Source organism: Propithecus coquereli, unplaced genomic scaffold (genome assembly GCF_000956105.1).
Source record: "Propithecus coquereli isolate 6110/MARCELLA unplaced genomic scaffold, Pcoq_1.0 Scaffold111, whole genome shotgun sequence".
NCBI classification, from domain to species: Eukaryota; Metazoa; Chordata; class Mammalia; order Primates; family Indriidae; genus Propithecus; species Propithecus coquereli.
This window is the reverse complement of record NW_012135081.1, coordinates 3,533,033-3,550,402: the sequence shown is the minus strand read 5'-3', so window position 1 is coordinate 3,550,402 and position 17,370 is coordinate 3,533,033. Positions and strand designations below refer to the sequence as shown.

At 49.7% G+C, this 17,370-nt stretch overlaps 1 protein-coding gene across 1 annotated transcript; it reads left to right on the top strand.

The window, feature by feature from the left end:
- The first annotated feature begins 9,633 nt into the window (after window positions 1–9,633).
- On the top strand, window positions 9,634–16,777 carry KRT2 (keratin 2, type II). The gene is made up of 10 exons (XM_012650735.1): window positions 9,634–10,266; window positions 11,247–11,461; window positions 11,821–11,881; window positions 12,704–12,799; window positions 13,458–13,622; window positions 13,937–14,062; window positions 14,861–15,081; window positions 16,189–16,223; window positions 16,308–16,667; window positions 16,698–16,777. Exons 1-10 carry the CDS (start codon window positions 9,634–9,636, stop codon window positions 16,775–16,777), a joined length of 1,992 nt encoding a protein of 663 aa, XP_012506189.1.
- Window positions 16,778–17,370: the final 593 nt, after the last annotated feature.

Below are 17,370 nucleotides of genomic sequence, written 5' to 3'. Positions count from 1 at the left end.
TTGCCAATTCGGCACAAGGGAATTCTTGTCTGGGAAGAAGATTCTGTGAGGCAATATCCACTTTGCATTGTAGTCACCTGTCTGCACACAGAAGTGTGCATGAGACAAGGTCTGAGGTGAGGCCACCTTGCCCCTCCCCTACTAACTCTAGGTCTTAATTAACCTCAATTATATGGAAGGTGGGAAAGGGTGTGGCAGGGCAGGTTCTTGGCTTAGCTTTCTAGACCTGACAACTCATCTATCCTACTCTCTGCATCCCTACTCTGTATGCAGTGGAGTAATTGGTTAGTCCCTTCTGTTATCAGTCTTAAGTTTCTCCTGATGACAGCACAGTTGATTTTTCTTTGTCCTACACCTGGTGGAGCTGGAAGAACATTGTAGGCAAGTGGAGAACATGATGGCTACCTCTGTGTCCCTGAAAAAAGAACGAGATGATCCTGCAGTTGAAACCATCCGTAATTAGCAGTCACAGATGAACATTTGGGTGTCTTCATTCACACCGTGCTTAGCTAGGGTGTGCAGGGATTAGAGAAACCCCTCTGGGTTCCCAGGGGAGTGCCTTGTTTTTGGCTGCCTTCTCCGCAGTAATCCTCTCTCTTGGCTTGATAATGGATAAACAAGGTTTCCACTATTTCCACATAAGGCTTTGAGGCAAGGTGGTGTGGCAGGAGCCTCATGCCACCTCATTGGCACTTGTGACCTTGCCATGTGCTACCATGGAGAGGTGTGCAGCTGGCGGGACGGGGGCAAATGCAGTCATGGCAGGACAGTCACCAGCTTGGGTTGCGGAGGATCTGCTGAGGCAAGGGCTGGGATGTCCTGACCCTGCAGCCAGCCTCCCAGCCCCTTCCCTGGCCGTTCCCAGGGCTGTGAACGGGAAGGAGCGGTTGGTCTGCTGCCTTCGCAGCCTGGGGGAAGCGTGGCAATGAAAGATTTAGAAGCCGGTGAAAGACACATCCCCTGTTTGCTTCCCATTCTCCATCATTACGGGTAATTGAGTGTTGACTGTGGTATTTATTAAGCCCCTGCCTTCGGTCTACCTGAGGCCCTTTCTGGCTCTGAAATCCAGTGCTCTCGGGCTGGCGTGGCTCTGTGGAGGTGGAGGAGCCGTGGGACCGGGCTCCTGCTCTGTCACCCTTTAGTCAGGACGCCTTGAGGAGCCACAGAACTCAGTTTCTTCATCTTAAAAATGAAGCTATCAGCCAAGGTGGTCTCTAACATATTTCTGAGCTCTTGGTACAGATGCCAGAGTGGGTGGAGAGCTTTCTAGAGGAGCAGAGCAAGCTTGTTAAAGCTCTGCATTGGGAGCAGGGAATAAGGCAAAAGAGGGTGGGGTGGGAGGAGGTGGGGCTCCCAGAGGTGGAGTCTGAGGACGCAGGCACAGGTCATTCCTCATCTCGTGGTCTCGGGCAGGTCTCTTCACTCTCTTAGAGGCTCAGTTTGCCCATGCGTGAAATGGGATAATAATATTTGCCCTAATTATTTTGGAAGGAGATTGTCAAAGGAAAATGACACATGTGAGGGTGACCTGCTACTCTTCCTTGAGAAGGCCCCCCCCCAGTGTGGGAGTGCAGCTGGGGTACACGGGAAGGGCCGCTTCCTTGGGGACAAAGGTGGTGTCCCATCCTTCACTCTTATGGGTCTTGAAGCACTCAGGAGTTTTCCTTTTAAAAGAGAAATCCTTTCATGAGGGGAGCGCTCATGTCCTAAATCCATCACCCCTAGCTGAGTACTGAATGGCCACCTAATACCTGAGTGGGAGGAGCTGACCGCCAGGTGGGACCAGGCCTGGGGAAGGGGTGGCAGCTCCAGGGAGTAGGGAGGCCTGACAGGCGGCCCTGTAAGCCACAGGTCAGGGATGCATGGTCAGGTGGCCAGGTACAGTCTAGGAGATTAGGCTGATTTTATTTTATTACCACAAGTTCTAGACATTTCCTACAACTTCTACAGACGATGGGAAAGGAGGGACATTTGCTTTGTGCTAGAAATTGTGCCAAGTGCTACATATATTGTTTATTCCATAGCAACTCTCTGAAGTACTACAGCTGACCCTTGTACAACACAGGTTTGAACTGCACTGGTCCACTTATATGTGAGTTTTTTTCCATAAATATATTAGAAAAATTTTTAAAGATTTGCAACAATTTGAAAAAAGGTGAATGTGTAGTCTAGAAATATTGAAAAAATTAAGAAAATGGCATGTCATAAATGTACAAAATATATGTAGATACTAGTCTATTTTATCATTCGCAACCATAAAATATACGCAAATCTATTACGAAAAATTAAAACTTATCAAAACTTACGCACACAAATACTCAGACTATATACCTGGCGCCATTCGTAGTTGAGAGAAATGTGAACAAATGTAAAGATGTAGTATTAAATCATAACTGCATAAAATTAACTGTAGTACATATTGTACTAGCGTAATAATTTCATAGCCACCTCTTGCTGTGATTGCAGTGAGCTCACGTGTTGCAAGTATCCACTTAAAACACTGTGTGAGCAGTTCATCTCTCCAGAAAATTGCATATCACAGTAAAAAGTGATCCCTCATGGTTCTTGCATATTTTTCATTGTGTTTAGTGCAATACCATAAACCTTGACTAATAAACACCATGGGACCCTCACAAAGTGCGGTGATGGAAGAGCTACCAAGAAGCAGGGAAAAATTGTGACATTATAAGAAAAAGTGGATTTGTTTGTTACGTACCATAGATTGAAGTCTGCAGCTCCCTCCTCTGGGCTTGCCCACCCTGTCCCAGCCCTGGGCCTGAACAGGAACCCGGGGCATCCTGGCACTGCAAAGGCCTTTCCATATGTGCCCTGATGGTTACTGTCTGCACAGAACAGGGCAGTGGAACATGCTGGCAGTAATCTGGTTTTGTGGATCTGTCCAGACATGCCTGCCACAACATCCCCATTGTAAAATTCTGTCATTAGCACCTCTCTTTTTCTTACCAGAGAAGCATTATTTCTGCCTAACAGTGAATAACATAGAGTTAAACCTTCTGCAGAGAGAAGTACAGGCACCATCCCGGCCTTCCAGTGCATGGACAGTGAGCTGGCTGTAAACCCATGTAAACCCATTAATGGGTTTACAGGGGACAGGCCCTGACCACTCGGCGTGGCTGTCTGGGGCCTGCCCTGAAAGAGGGGGTTCAGGAAGCCCTCAGCACACTAGGTGCCAGTGCATAAGTGCCACCCTAAATGCTGACTTGGAGGGCTGGCGGGGAAGGTGGGGTCCATACAGACCCACACAGATCCCCAAGGGATCTTCTCTGAGGGGCTCAATGACATTTGCGTCTTTGAGTCTTGCTCTGCGTGGGCGAGGCACCGCGCCCGGCATGCAGACCTGAACAAGGCAAGGGGTCAGGACAAATGCTGGCGACAGTAGAAGTTCTGCCTAAGGGAGGGGCCAGAACCTGGAGATTTTACACACCGAGAGACTCCTCCAAATCCCAGACAGACAAACTTTTCTCAAAACTTTCCTGAGTGTCCGACGTGGAGAGCCAGAAGAGGTCAAGTTCTCTGTCGCTGCAGGTCTGCTGATGCCGAGGGAAGATGCTCTATTAAGGGAGAAGCAGCATCCAGGGTTTGCTCAGCTTTCGGAGGTGGTGAAATTATACTTCAGTGAGACAGCTATTTGTGGGCCTACCTGTGTCTGGGCATCTTTGAAAGAACAGATATAAACCCCCAAGGAGCTCACACTTGGGGGATCAAGACATGCTGAAGTTGCACCTCCCCTGACTGCCGCCCCTGCAGGTGGGGCTCAGTTCCTGCCCAGGGGTGAACCCTCCTCTTGAGCTGAGGGGTGCCGTTTGCCCTTGTGCCTCCTTCTGGCTTCCCTCTGTCTACCCTGCCACTGCCCTTCCTTCCTGTGTCCCTTAGTGAGAAAATCCTGAATGCGTGGTCTGCATGTGCACGTTTTGTCTCCACTCTCTCCCAGCGTTTGCCTCCACTCTCAGGGCATTGGCTATTGTGTCCTTTTGAAGCCCAAACTGACATCTGAACTGGAGGGAACTGGATGGATCTGTAGCCCAGTGCTTCCATTTCACAGATGAGAAAACTGAGGCCCAGAAAGGATGAGGGCTGCCCCGGGTTCTGGACTTAGTTGGCCACAGGGCTATAAACACAATGCAGGTCCTCTGAGTCCTCATCGGGGTCTTCCCATTCCTGCTGGTTTTCAAGCCCCTCAGTCCGAAGGTGAGGAAAGGGAGGCCAAGCAAGAGGGCAACATGCCAAGGTGACAGAGGTGGTTTCTGGCAGAGGGACTTGACCTTTACTCCTAAATACACTCTTCCCAGTTTATCACACAGCTTCCCTTATAAATGCACTGCTGAATAGAGACAAATATACTTCTTTGAACACCCTGTGGGTTATGAAGTGTGCCTATGGCTCATAAAAATGTAATTTGTGTTGCAAATTTAACACATCCCAAATGACTGTACTGGCTCTATTAAACATTAACTGCTTAATGAGTAATGATTTCACTTTTTTTTTTTTTTTTTAGAATTAAAAGGCTTTGGAAGACCTGTGGTTTCTGATGTGGAAAAAAACCTGTCCAGAGAATTCTAAACAGTTATTTTCTTTTTTTTTCTTGATAAGAATTCCGGTAGCGAGCAGCCACCCGAATCAAGCCTTGGCTGTTCCTTCCAGGGAAGCCCAGCGCCCACAGGTCTGAAAGTGGCTCTGAGAACGTGATTGCTGGACTGAGGAGCAGGACTCTCTTGAATCTGGTCTCCTAAAATTCAATTTGTTTTCATGATTATTCTCTCTCTCTCGTTGTGGGGGATGTTGCCCCACCTTCCTCCTGCTACGATTATCCCTAGCCCACCCAACACAGGAAGCCTCAAAAGAAGTTCAAGGGCTCGCAAGGGCGTGGGTCAGCTCCAAGTGGAGGGGAGGGCGAGGAAGGGGCTGGGTGCGAGGCAGGGTGGGGGGGTATGCTGACAGGGCTCCCCGTGTGCCCGGCACAGGCTGCTGCTGGAGAAATGTCGGGTGTCCTAGAGAAGCACTGAAGGCGAATGGCAGCTGTCAGTGGCAGCAGTGCAATGTGGAACTGGCAGGAAGGCTCCCCAAGGCTGAGGGGCTGCATGAGAAGGGGACACCATTAAATCTGGCGAAACCTGGAGAAGGCCCTGCACTATGAGGGAAGAGTGAGTAGTATAGTCACGGCGACTGCATCTTTCTGAAATCACAACCAGGAGGGGACGGAATATTTGACAGCTGTGCCCAGGGAAGCCATTTGGCTGGAATGAGGGTTAGGGCTGTGAACAGCAAGAGCTTTTCATGGAGGTCCCCTTAGTGGCCGTCTCTGAGTGAATGAAGACACATCGTAGGTGGAGACACACAGGCACAAGTCACAGAGGTATCATTAACTAGACAGCAGTTGTGTAGTCCCTGACATGACACTGAGCTAATTCAGTTGGAGAACGATCCCAATGAGAACGAAAGCTAGAATGGGTAACTTTCCATTTTCTGGGTCAGATCTTCTGGGGCTCAGTTAGAAACTTAGAACTGCATGTGACATTGATGGCCATGGCAATGGGAAAGGAAATGGCATTTGTCAAGTACCTGCTATGTGCCAGGCACTGTGTGGGAGTCTCCCTGCATCGATTTGCTCATCACCTCTTGCTGGGTTGCTGGGTTAGTACCACCCACATGCACTGAGCCCCTGCCCTGCGTGGGGCCTGAGGCCCTGCCTTCACCCCTCCCCTGCTTCTGGGGTCTGCACTGCTTCTCGGCAGTGGCCACACCCTGCTTTCCCGATAAGCCTGGTGTGTATGTTCTGGAATCACCTCATTCCAGAACGGGGTTCTGCACGGTGGGAACTTTCAGTGCTTCGTGCTGAGAGTGGACCTGGCTGCCTACCAGCCTGGCTTCGCAGTCCCAACCAGTTTGGCCAGGGCACATCAAATCAACAGCCACAGGCCTCGCTGTAAAAAAAGGGGTCGACTGAAAAAAAAAGCCAATAAAATGGAGATGTTAGGTAAGAAAGGAGGGTAGCTTGGGCTGAGATGGAGAACTGGGTCAGGGGCTGGGACTATAGACTTAGTAAGCAGTTTTAAAATAATCATTTACAAAGAAATGCCCTGGAGGGACATGTTGAGCAAGGTGCTCCTGCTGGGAGCCTGTAAGCTTCTTGTCTCTCCTTCTGTGGGCGCCACTAGGGCTGCGGAGCTCTTTGGAGCAGCACCTTGGCACTCCCACAGAAGGCACGGGAGTCAGCCAGCCATACAAAGGCCCGTGCACAGGCCGGGCACCAGCTGCCTCTCAGGGCTTCTGCTTCGGGCTGAGCTGCTGGACAGCCTGTCCCCAGCTCCTCTGTTTTCTGAACTTCTTTCTTGACATTTTTGGGCCCCCTGTGGATTTGGGCCCCTTGAGCAGCCTAAGCCCAGCAGCAGGGACTGGAAGAGGAGGGTTTTTGGTTTGTTTGTTTTGTTTTTGTTTTTTAAACCCAAACTCTTGGTTTCCATTCCATGGCAGCATGAGCCACATGGCAGCTCTGCCCAGCTTGTGCGTTGAGTCTTTGGGAAGGGGAGGCTAACCTCAGTGGGCTGAGGAGAGAGCCCTGATGGGGTGGGACAGAAACCTGAGACAGGGACAGAAACCTGAGATAACTCTCTGAGTGGGATCTTAAGGGAACAGGCACATAAAAGGCTGCAAAGACTAAGGGCATCGCTAACATCACATCCACACATCTGGAAAAACCTGCAATTCCAAACCAAGAAAAACAGAAATGATTTTTGGAACGTAGGCTCATTCCCTGAGTAACCACTCTGTGCTGAGGGGAAGGGGGATTGGGGTAAGGATAAATGTGACCCTGATTCTGCCCTGTAGAAGTCTGGGGACATGGCTCATTGCAGCATAGGAAGGACTGTGAGATGAGGCTGCAGGGAGGTAGGCAGTACAGGAGGGAGGAAACTGACCCGAAACTGGGAATCTGGCATTAGCATCCACATTTGGTTGAGGGTTTAATTTATTTCCCATTGGCTAAACAGTTAACCCCTTCTCTGCTTAACCTTGGGGGCTCATTTTTCTGCCCAATTGGCCATGGATGTGCTTTTGAAAACCTATGAGGAAAAGCATTTAGGATCTTGGGCTTGCTGGCAGCTTGCCAAGAGAAAACGTGGGGAACATGAGAAGGACTTTGTTCTACAGGATCCCTGCTCTGGTTTCAGAGACAGCAAAGCTTAAAACCCTTTACACCGGCAGGTCAATGTCCTTGTGGGACACTGAGGATTCAGAGTAAATGTTTCCATTTTATAGATGAAGAAATTGAAGACCACGGTGAAGGTCAGTGGCAAAGTCACAGCCAAGCCAAGATTCTTAACTGCCATTTCACTCCCTTAAAGAATGCGAAGCACATGATCTAGAATAGCATGTTGAGATTATGTAAAAGGTGAAATTAAAAAAAATGGAAATAAATATGTCCCATAATATCCAAGTTGCGTTAGTTCTACCCTCCACATTTCCAGACAGTAGGAGGACTCTCCTTCACCTTGACTTTCACAAACAGGCAAATGGGTCTAGAAAGGGAAGATGTTCAGTGGAGAGGGACACCACGTGTGACAGTAGAACTAAAATGCAGTAAAACACGCAGATCGAGTCCTGGCACAAACCTGGGATGTGGCAGCTGTTCAATAAATGTTTGCTTTTTTCCTTTGCAGAGGGATTAAGACCCTGGGACGCTGGCACGGCCTCGGCACAGTCACAGGGGAGTAATGGACAATAGGGTGTTGCTCAGATACCCACAGATAATGACACATTTGGCTTTGGACGGAGACTCTTTCCAAAGCTTTTAGCTTTGTGATTTGTTTGCATGATCATAATCATGTAAGCAGATAGGGGAAAAAAATCAGGAGACACAGGGATTTGCTTCCCTCAGCATTTTTTTTTTTTTTTTTTTTACTGCAAATCAAATATCTTAACGAGTTTCCTATTCTTTACCCCCATACCTACCCCTGCCACTTAGCTAAGGCATAGGATGGGAAACTTGGCGAGGATGGGTGCAGGAAGGTAAATGACATTTATTGAGTTTCTGCTGTGGACTAGGAACTATGTTTAGTACATGTGCATATTATATAGTTCTGTTTGCACAACAGCCATATTCTTTTTATTCTTATTCCGTTTTTAAACATGAGGAAACTGAGACTCAAATTATTCAAGGTCATTTAACTAAAATACAATGAAATTGGGACTTCAATTCAAATCTTGTGTTTTTTATATTATTTGATGCTAACTTTGCATTAGGATCAGAATATCCTGGTTTTGTAATTAATGGTGCCCGTGTGGAGTGCATGGTCATAGTCCTTAGGAGAGAGAATAACATGCCAAAAGTGAAAGGGAAAGGAGAGACCTTTGTCTCCTCCCAAACAATAATGATACTAACATTTGTATTGTGCGTCATGGTTTTCAACACACTTCATGTGTCCCATTTTATCGCTAAGACTATAAAACCTCAGTTTAATTTGAGGTCACACAGCCAATAAATAGCAAAACTGGGACTCGAACCCAGAACCTCTGATGTTAAATTCAGTTCTCTCACTTCAAAGTGCCTTTCCCACATGCTTAGCCACATGGACAAAGGGAAGACTGTGGTTGAGTTTAGGAGCGAGTGCTCTGTGCGTTTGGTGACTCTCGCCAGCCTGGCTGGGTCTTCTGATGTTCCTCCGTCTCTGGATGTCATTGAAGAGCCTGGCTTCCTAACCGCGTCACAGAATCGCCTGGCAGTAGGTGAGTACACACTGACCAAATCAATATATCCTTGGATCTTGGAGTTGTGTAAAGACTTTGCCTGCAACCTGTCCTTGGGTGCCCTGAGTCACACAGATCAAGGAGCAGAGAAACTTTCCTTAAGCCCCCATCCTCTGGGTTTTCATGTAGAAAAATGACAGAGTTGATGGTTAGAAAAACTTCTGGTTATAAGAAAGAAAGTTCTCTACTCAATGCTTGGTTATTGCATATTTCTGGTGTGGCCTGGGAAGAAAAGAGCCAAGATACTTTAAAAAATGACAACCCTTTTGCAGCATCCTAGGCCAGCTTCTTTCTGTAAGAGGATGCCCATCTCCCCACATCTGCAATGTCCCCCTGCACTTGTTGAAACTCTTCCTGGGGCAGAGGGAAAAGTGAGAAGAGCTATAAGGCAGTTGCTGAGGGGCTCTGACATCCTTAACCTGTGATCTCTTTCGTTGTTGAACCAGGACGGCAAGCCTGCACAGGCTCAGGTGGTGGCCAACCTCTCTTGGATCGGTCCAGAACAAGGAGCAGCATTTTGCGGAAGGTCTTTTTTCAGATTGAGAAAACCAAATCCTAATCTCCTCTTGATGATTTTACAAAAATCAAATTGCGTGACAGATGCCCAGATAAACAGAAGTTTGCAATCAAAGCAAGTTCTGGGATGGAGCTGATTAGTAGAATTTTAATGGCTTTTAGCTTGATAATCACTCGCTAGGAATACCTTCCAGGCAGACCAAACCCATGCATAAATGGGCCCACACCCATGCACACCAACACCTAGTTGGCCAGTACATAAGGGGACCCTGACACTCTCCCAGCAGCAGAGTTGATTCTCCAGCCTTGACTCTTCTCAGGAACCTTCGACTTCCCACACTGGGCAAAGGCATCATGAGTTGTCAGATCTCCTGCAAATCTCGAGGAAGAGGAGGAGGAGGTGGAGGATTCCGGGGCTTCAGCAGTGGCTCAGCTGTGGTCTCTGGTGGGAGCCGGAGATCGACTTCCAGCTTCTCCTGCTTGAGCCGCCATGGCGGTGGCGGAGGGGGCTTCGGTGGAGGCGGCTTTGGCAGTCGAAGTCTTGTTGGCCTTGGAGGGACCAAGAGCATCTCCATTAGTGTGGCTAGAGGAGGTGGAAGCTTTGGCTCCAGTGGTGGATTTGGTGGCAGAGGAGGTGGTTTTGGAGGCGGCATTGGCTTTGGAGGTGGCAGCGGCTTTGGAGGAGGCAGCGGCTTTGGAGGAGGCAGCGGCTTCGGAGGCGGCAGTGGCTTCGGAGGCGGCGGTTTTGGTGGAAGTGGCTTTGGGGGAGGCCGCTTTGGAGGTGGCGGTGGCTTTGGAGGTTTTGGGGGTCCTGGTGGCTCCAGGCCTGGAGGATACCCTGGTGGAGGCATCCATGAAGTCTCTGTCAACGAGAGCCTCCTGCAGCCTCTCAACGTGAAAGTCGACCCAGAGATCCAGAATGTAAAGTCTCAGGAGCGGGAACAGATCAAAACTCTCAACAACAAATTTGCCTCCTTCATCGACAAGGTGAGTCTGCTGATGCTCGGGATGCCTCATTTCCAGTGCTAACTGAAAAGAAGATGGCACAGATTCGTTTCCTTTAGGAGCCATTGGTGTAGCCTTAGTAGCCTGGGTTATTAATATTCGTAATTTCCAAATGGGAAAGATGCCAACTTTGTGCATTTTCTGTAACAGTTTGCATTTAGGAATTATTTGTCTCTTTGGCTTTATTCTTGTGGTCTAAATAAATAATATTTATAGAAAATTCTGAAAATCATAGAAAAATTGATATAGGTAAGAATTGGACTGACTAGTTCAGGCCATGGGACAGCAGGTTTGTAAGACACCTTCTGAAGTAGTCTTTCCTTCCCTAGAAGTTAGTACTCCATTAGCCAAAATATCTGCTTGGGAGTGAATAAAATTCCTGCCTTCAAGAGAAGGATTCTCAGTTTTGTGATCCATAAAGTCTTTACTGGTGTCACTTTGAAGTGTTACTGGGTTCTCTCCTGTTTCAAGGCAGACAAACCTGTCTTGGTTTGTCTGCCTTGAAACAGGCAGGAATTTACAAGGCTCTTAAAACCAGGGTGAGGAGCCCAGCCCTCCAGTACTCTCATATTCAGTACCCTCGGGAGCAGTGCCAGGATGCCTGCTTTTGGTTTTCCCCAGAATTTATGGGACCTTTGCCCAAAATTCAACCAAGATGGGGAGGGACATGGCCTGGGGTCCTGGGAGCAGCTGAAAACAGAACAGTGGATGGTGAAGTAAGAGAGAGAGTTCCCTGTGTGAAGAGGGCCAGATGGAGCATTAGGAGTCTGCAGGACTTTCCAAATGTGCAGGCAGGGAGCTCGGGAGCTCTGCCTGGCATGATCTGGCACCCAGCTGGTGAGGATGAAGCCTCGCAGGCTTCTCTAGGTCCCAAAGCAGCACCGGAGCTGCCTGTGGCGAGCATGGCTTGCTGGCGTGAAGGATGACCTAGAGCTTACGTGCTCTCCTTCTGGTCACGGCAGGTGCGGTTCCTGGAGCAGCAGAACCAGGTGCTGCGCACCAAATGGGAGCTGCTGCAGCAGTTGGATGTTGGCACCCGCACCACCAACCTGGACCCCATCTTCCAGGCGTACATTGAGGATCTCAAGAGATACGTGGATAGGCTCTCTGCGGAAAGAACATCGCAGGATTCAGAGCTGAACAACATGCAGGATCTTGTGGAGGATTTTAGGAAGAAGTAGGTGGCAGAGTAAATGCTGAGTGGAGATAAATTTTGAACTGAACCATCCAGTCATTGCCCAAAAGCCACTCATCCCCCAGTTGCATTTGTGGTGATAAAGGGGAGAGGCGCCTGGATCTTTGTGGATTATTTGTGAGGAAGACGTCAGAGTTTTAGAGATCATATTTTTTACCTGTTTGAGAGTTAGTTTATAGAAATTTATCCTCATGTGGGATATCATAGCTTCAATTTAGACATTTAAGTAGTGTTTCATATTCCTAGAGAATGGGGCATTTTGGGTGAATCCAGTAGGAAAAGGAAAAGAAAAACAAACAAACTGGAAGTAATCTGACTGCCTATCGTCTGGGTCCCAACAGGTATGAGGATGAAATCAACAAGCGCACAGCCGCTGAGAATGACTTCGTGACACTTAAAAAGGTGAGCAAGAGAATGTCGTGGCTGGGGGTAGGGAGAAGGGTGCTTCACGGTCTCTCGTGTCTGAACACACAGGCTGGAAAGCAACTCTGAGCACAAACAGCAGTGGCTAGAGAAAGCGGTGGGACGTGTCTATGGCCTGTTCTCTTAGAAACAAAAATGTCTATGCAGTTCATGCTTCTGGGTAGTTTCCAAAAATGTTCTGCATTTTTGATAGAGCACTTCCCAGCAATAACCTACTTAAAGCCTATATTAGATCATGATAAATGCAAACACAGAAAGCACTTTATTCTTCTAAAGAGCTAAGGAAGGAATGGGACTTTCCTTAGAATGCCTGCTTAAAATTGCTGTGGGTTGTGCTGACAAAGATTTGAACTAGAAGGCCAAAAGTACAGGTCCTCACCCTGGGTCCTCTGGGGTCTTTGGTGGATAATCCAGGGAAATTCAGGAGAGGTGGGATGGACAAAGAGGATGAGAGTTGAGGACTGTGGAAGCCCACAGAGAACACTGTACCCCATTGTGGGAACACACTGTGTCTCAAGTAGGAGGGAGAGACTGGTTGGCAAAGCATGGTCCAATCCAAGCACTGATGGTCCTGGGCGCGGGGGTGTGAGCAGCGATGGGGGCATGGAGTCACTGGCAGAGGTGTGTGATGAATGGCCCGTCAAATGGTTCACCTGGAGGTGCCTGGGATATTGGAGAGCAGCTAACAGGGATGGGGTGGAGGAGAGTGGCAGAGAGCAGGTGGGGTCCATATAGGGATCCGTGCAAGGGCTGGGTAAGGGGAGTGTGAGTTTCACTAAAGGCCCTTGATTTTGCCTGCAGGATGTGGACAATGCTTACATAACAAAGGTGGAGCTGCAGGCCAAGGTGGATGTGCAGAACCAGGACCTTGAGTTCCTGAAAATCCTCTTCGACGCGGTAAGGAGGCTGCTCCTGGACAGACCCCTACTTCTCAACCTTTATAATCAAAGGAAAGTCCTTCCCAGTTGGTTAAAAGGTGATAGGAATGGGGCTTATGAACTGACTGACTTCACCTTGCTGTCATTCCATGCCCCGGGGTTGCAGGGGGGCGGTTTATAGCATAAGTCTGGGGGAGAGAAATTTTCTTCTCTGATGTCATAGGAAGTAAGATTCAGGACAACTACCCCTCCCTCCACCCCCTAAATGTCCAGCTCCCCTTGGGAAGAGACCTGTCCTGTGCCCAATATACTTCAGAGGTAAGAATGCACTGCGGCTCTGATCGCCCCTCCCCCACCCAGGGCACAGGCACGATTTCTGAAACTTGAAGTAAACTAAATGTATTTGGCACGGACTGGCTTCCTTCTGGGGGCACTTGTCCTAATTGGCCTAAGTGATGGAGGCTGTTAACTAGGGGCCTCCAGAAATACAGGCATCTCTACCCACAATTCTCAGCACAACCCTGGGAGAGGCCTAGGAATAGTGGCTACTATTTCGATCCCGCTCAGAGTATGCTTAGTCTGAAGTCTGCACTTCCCTACCACAGGGGAGCAGGGCCGTCTCGCTGCCTGTGGCTGTGGGCAGGGAAGTCACAGCCAGACCTCCCTTTGTGTCGTAGGAGCTGTCCCAGAGGCAACAGACTATCACCGACACCAACGTCATCCTCTCCATGGACAACAACCGCAACCTGGACCTGAACGGCATCATCGATGAGGTCCGTGCCCAATATGAGGACATTGCCCAGAAGAGCAAAACGGAGGCTGAGGCGCTGTATCACAGCAAGGCAAGTCCTGGCAGCATAGGGAGTGTGGCTCCGTACGACAAGCTGGGGCCCGCCCCCGGCCGGGAAGTGTACAGTAGATTCTTGGTGCTTTTGTCTAATGGAAGTTGGGCACCATTCCCAAGAAAGAGTGTCAAGAATGGCACCAAGTCCTTCTGGGGACATGAAAGGGTCCCCACCTCCACGAGCATGGCTATGACATCCAGACTGGTTGGCCCTCCTTGGACCAGTGATCAGCCTTTCCTCAGCTCCAGTCAAGCTGGAACTTGGACCAGGCTGTAACCTCTTTGTGAACTGTCCTCTTCTCCCCGCATCAGTATGAAGAGCTCCAGGTCACTGCTGGGAAACACGGAGACAGCCTGCGAGAGATCAAGACGGAGATCAGCGAGCTGAACCGTGTGATCCAGAGGCTGAAAGGGGAGATTGCCCATGTGAAGAAGCAGGTGAGACCTGGCCCTGCGCTTAGTCCAGTTCAACTGGAGGCTGGGGTGTGAGGTTGTGCCTAGGTGCGTGTGAGTGTGTGTGAGTGTGTGTTGAGTGCACACGTGTGAGAGAGAAGAGAAACTGGCAAGCCGTAATCTCGTGTATATTGATCCCAAACTCCCCCTACTTAACATAATTTAAGGCTTATAACAATTTTTAGGGTGGTCTAAGAGACATTCTAAAGTAAGGATGAGTGAAGGGAAAGAATTGTGTTCACTTGTTTATATGAGTAAAAAGGAACAGCGACAAAGAAAGCAAAAGTCAGTTTGACTTGCTGTGGATTGTAGACGTAGCTTCCCCTTTGTGCATGGCACAGCCCCTATGCACCAGCCAACTGGGTTAATGGTGGGGCAGTGGGTGTTGGACAGGCTGGCCTGGGTTTGGGCATTGGCTTTGGAACAGAGAATGTGGAGAAGAGGGTCAATGCCATTAGCAGCAGGAGTTCTGCAAAGCAGTCCATTTCCAGTGTTTTCCTGTACATCTGTACAATGGGATGCTGATTTGTGCCCTGTGTGGTGAGGATCAAAGGATGTTATGGGGAAAGCCTAGGGATCCAGTCAAAGGTGACTTGGGAAGAGGATGCCCCAGAGACAGCAGCAAGTCTTAGCACAGTTGTCTGTGATTTGCATTAACTCAGGGACCCAATACTTCCAGGGCCAGTGATTCTGGCTTCCCACACTCTGAGCATCTCTGCTCCCTGTCCCCCTCTGCCAGGCAGGCTCTCCTCTGTACAAACAGAAATCTCTCCTTGTATATAGTGCAAGAGTGTGCAAGATGCCATCGCAGACGCTGAGCAGCGTGGGGAGCATGCCATCAAGGACGCCAAGAACAAGCTGACCGAACTGGAGGAGGCCCTGCAACAGTCCCGGGAGGACCTGGCCCGGCTGCTGCGCGACTACCAGGAGCTGATGAACGTGAAGCTGGCCCTGGACGTGGAGATCGCCACCTACCGCAAGCTGCTGGAGGGCGAGGAGTGCAGGTGGGGGCACTGGGAGGCGACGAGGGTACTTTGGTTTGCCTTCTTTCTCCTAGAGCCGGGGCTGGAAGCAAAGGTGGGGAAGGCGGAGGACCGGGCAGGGCCTTCTGGTGGCTGAGAGCTGATGTCCTCTATGTTCCCCAAGCAGAAACCCAGCACACAAAGCTTTAGTGTAGAGTTGCACATTTGCCAATGTCAGATGACTCACAAGGCATATTAAATTAAATCAAGCAATATGCTAAACATCCTGGTCTTTTCTGAAAGTGAAAACAGGTTAGTCCTGGACAGTCTGGCAGTTGGTCTCTAGGTCTGCAGGGTGAGTGGCCTCTTCTGCCTGCCCTGTGTGCAGGGGAGACTGTGTGTGGGAACGAGCTGACTAGCTGGCACACGCTTATCAGAACAGATGACAGTCCTAGTTCTGTGTAGGTTTCCGGAGAGACAAAGAGAACCATTTGCTAACCTTCAAAGAGGGACCCTTGGAGACCTTTGTCAGTGCTATTGCATCTTTGATAACTTAATCTGGCTGAAGCAACTGGAGAGGGAAGAGCTGCCCCAGGCCATCAGCAAGCCAGGACGACAAAGGGAGCATCTGTTGCTCTGTGCCTGTCTGAGAGGCGACGCCTCCTGGCTCCAGCTTGTGAGAGAAAGGGGGACAGTGTTCAGTTGGCACAGAGGAGGGCGGGGCAGCAGGGAGAAGTAGGGGGCTGTACAGAGCCACAGTTCTGAATTGGATGCTCAGTGCAGCCTCATTGCATCATCTCTGGCGTGTCACGGATTCTGAATAACAGACTCCCTAAGATGGATTTAAATATAAAAGTGGGTTGCAAAGTCCAAAGTGAACTTGCTTTTCAATCACTTTGGATCAGCAATGCAACTCTTCATTTTCTAACAGAGAAAAAAAACTGAGATGGATTGGGATGCAAGGCTGTGCATAAATGTGGGGTCTCTCGCCCTGTCTGTGATCTGGCAGCACACAAGAAAGTTGGATCCATGAAGCCCTGGTGGCTGGTTTTCGGGGCTAAACTGCACAGTTGTAGGTGGAAGTCGTGAAACAACATGCACACAGAACCTCAGGGCTCTGCCACACGGTATTTTCTCTCTCCCTCACAGGATGTCTGGAGACCTGAGCAGCAACGTGACCGTGTGTAAGTATGGAGTGTGGTCCTGTCATATGGGGTGGAGGCAGGTGGAAGTCAAAAGTTTTGCAGTAACACCATCTCTCTTTGCAGCCGTGACAAGCAGCACCTTTTCTTCAAATGTGGCATCCAAAGCTGGCTTCGGGGGCCCTGGTTATGGAGGTAGAGGGTCCAGTTCTGGAGGAGGCGGAGGCTACAGCTCTGGAAGTGGCGGTTATGGCTCTGGAGGCAGAGGGTCCAGCTCCAGAGGTGGTGGCGGAGGAGGCTCCGGCTCTGGAGGAGGATACGGCTCTGGCAGTGGCTCTGGAGGAAAATATGGATCTGGAGGTGGCTCTAGGGGAGGCTCCAGCTCTGGAGGAGGATATGGCTCTGGAAGCGGCTCTGGAGGAGGATACGGCTCTGGCCGTGGCTCCAGAGGAGGCTCCAGTTCTGGAGGAGGATACGGCTCTGGTGGTGGCTCCAAAGGCGGCTCTGGAGCTGTAGGGGGAGACTCTGGCTCTGTAAAGGGTGGTTCCGGCTCAGGTGAAGGTTTCGGTTCCAGCGTGACCTTCTCTTTTAGATAAAGATGGGGTCCCCCCGATTCTTCCACTCCAGAATGTAGAAGCCTGTCTCTATACCTCTAACTGACAGCAGGTCAAATTTTATTATTTACCTCTGATGGAATTTCGGGGAAAAGGATGCCCACATACAGTTTTTGAAAGATCTTTCCAAATCAATTAGTTAGAGCAGTGACACCCGCTGTGTTCTGCGGAAGAATCTGCATTGTCTAGGTTTGTGCTTTCAGCCGCGCCCCACTCTCACCCCCGCATGCCTCCCTCCTTGCATTGCCTGCTTGGCGGTGCTCCTCCAGACAGGTGTTCTGCTGAGGACCGCAGGGCAGCCTGCTGATGCCACCTCCAAGGCTGTGCCCTTCCCCTGCCGTGCCTGGGGACAGTGTTTCTGTGTGCATAGTTGCTTTTGTCCACTCTGCCTTTGAAAGTGCTGTGGTCTGGGTGTCTGCACAATAAACTTCATTTGCAACTCACATTGTGTGGCGTCTGTGTGATGTCAAGCCTTGGCAGAAGCAGTTGGCCACAGAAAAAGGAGTTTGGAACTGATAAAAGAGGGCTCCAGGGTGAGGCTGTCTCCCTGAAGAGGGCCAGGGGGTTTGCCTCCG

Coding starts and splice junctions, on each gene's coding strand:
- KRT2 (XM_012650735.1), top strand. CDS start 9,634: ATGAGTTGTCAGATCTCCTGCAAATCTCGAGGAAGAGGAGGAGGAGGT. Junction 11,462..11,820: donor GTGGAGGATTTTAGGAAGAA/GTAGGTGGCAGA, acceptor GGGTCCCAACAG/GTATGAGGATGAAATCAACA. Junction 15,082..16,188: donor CTGGAGGGCGAGGAGTGCAG/GTGGGGGCACTG, acceptor TCTCCCTCACAG/GATGTCTGGAGACCTGAGCA.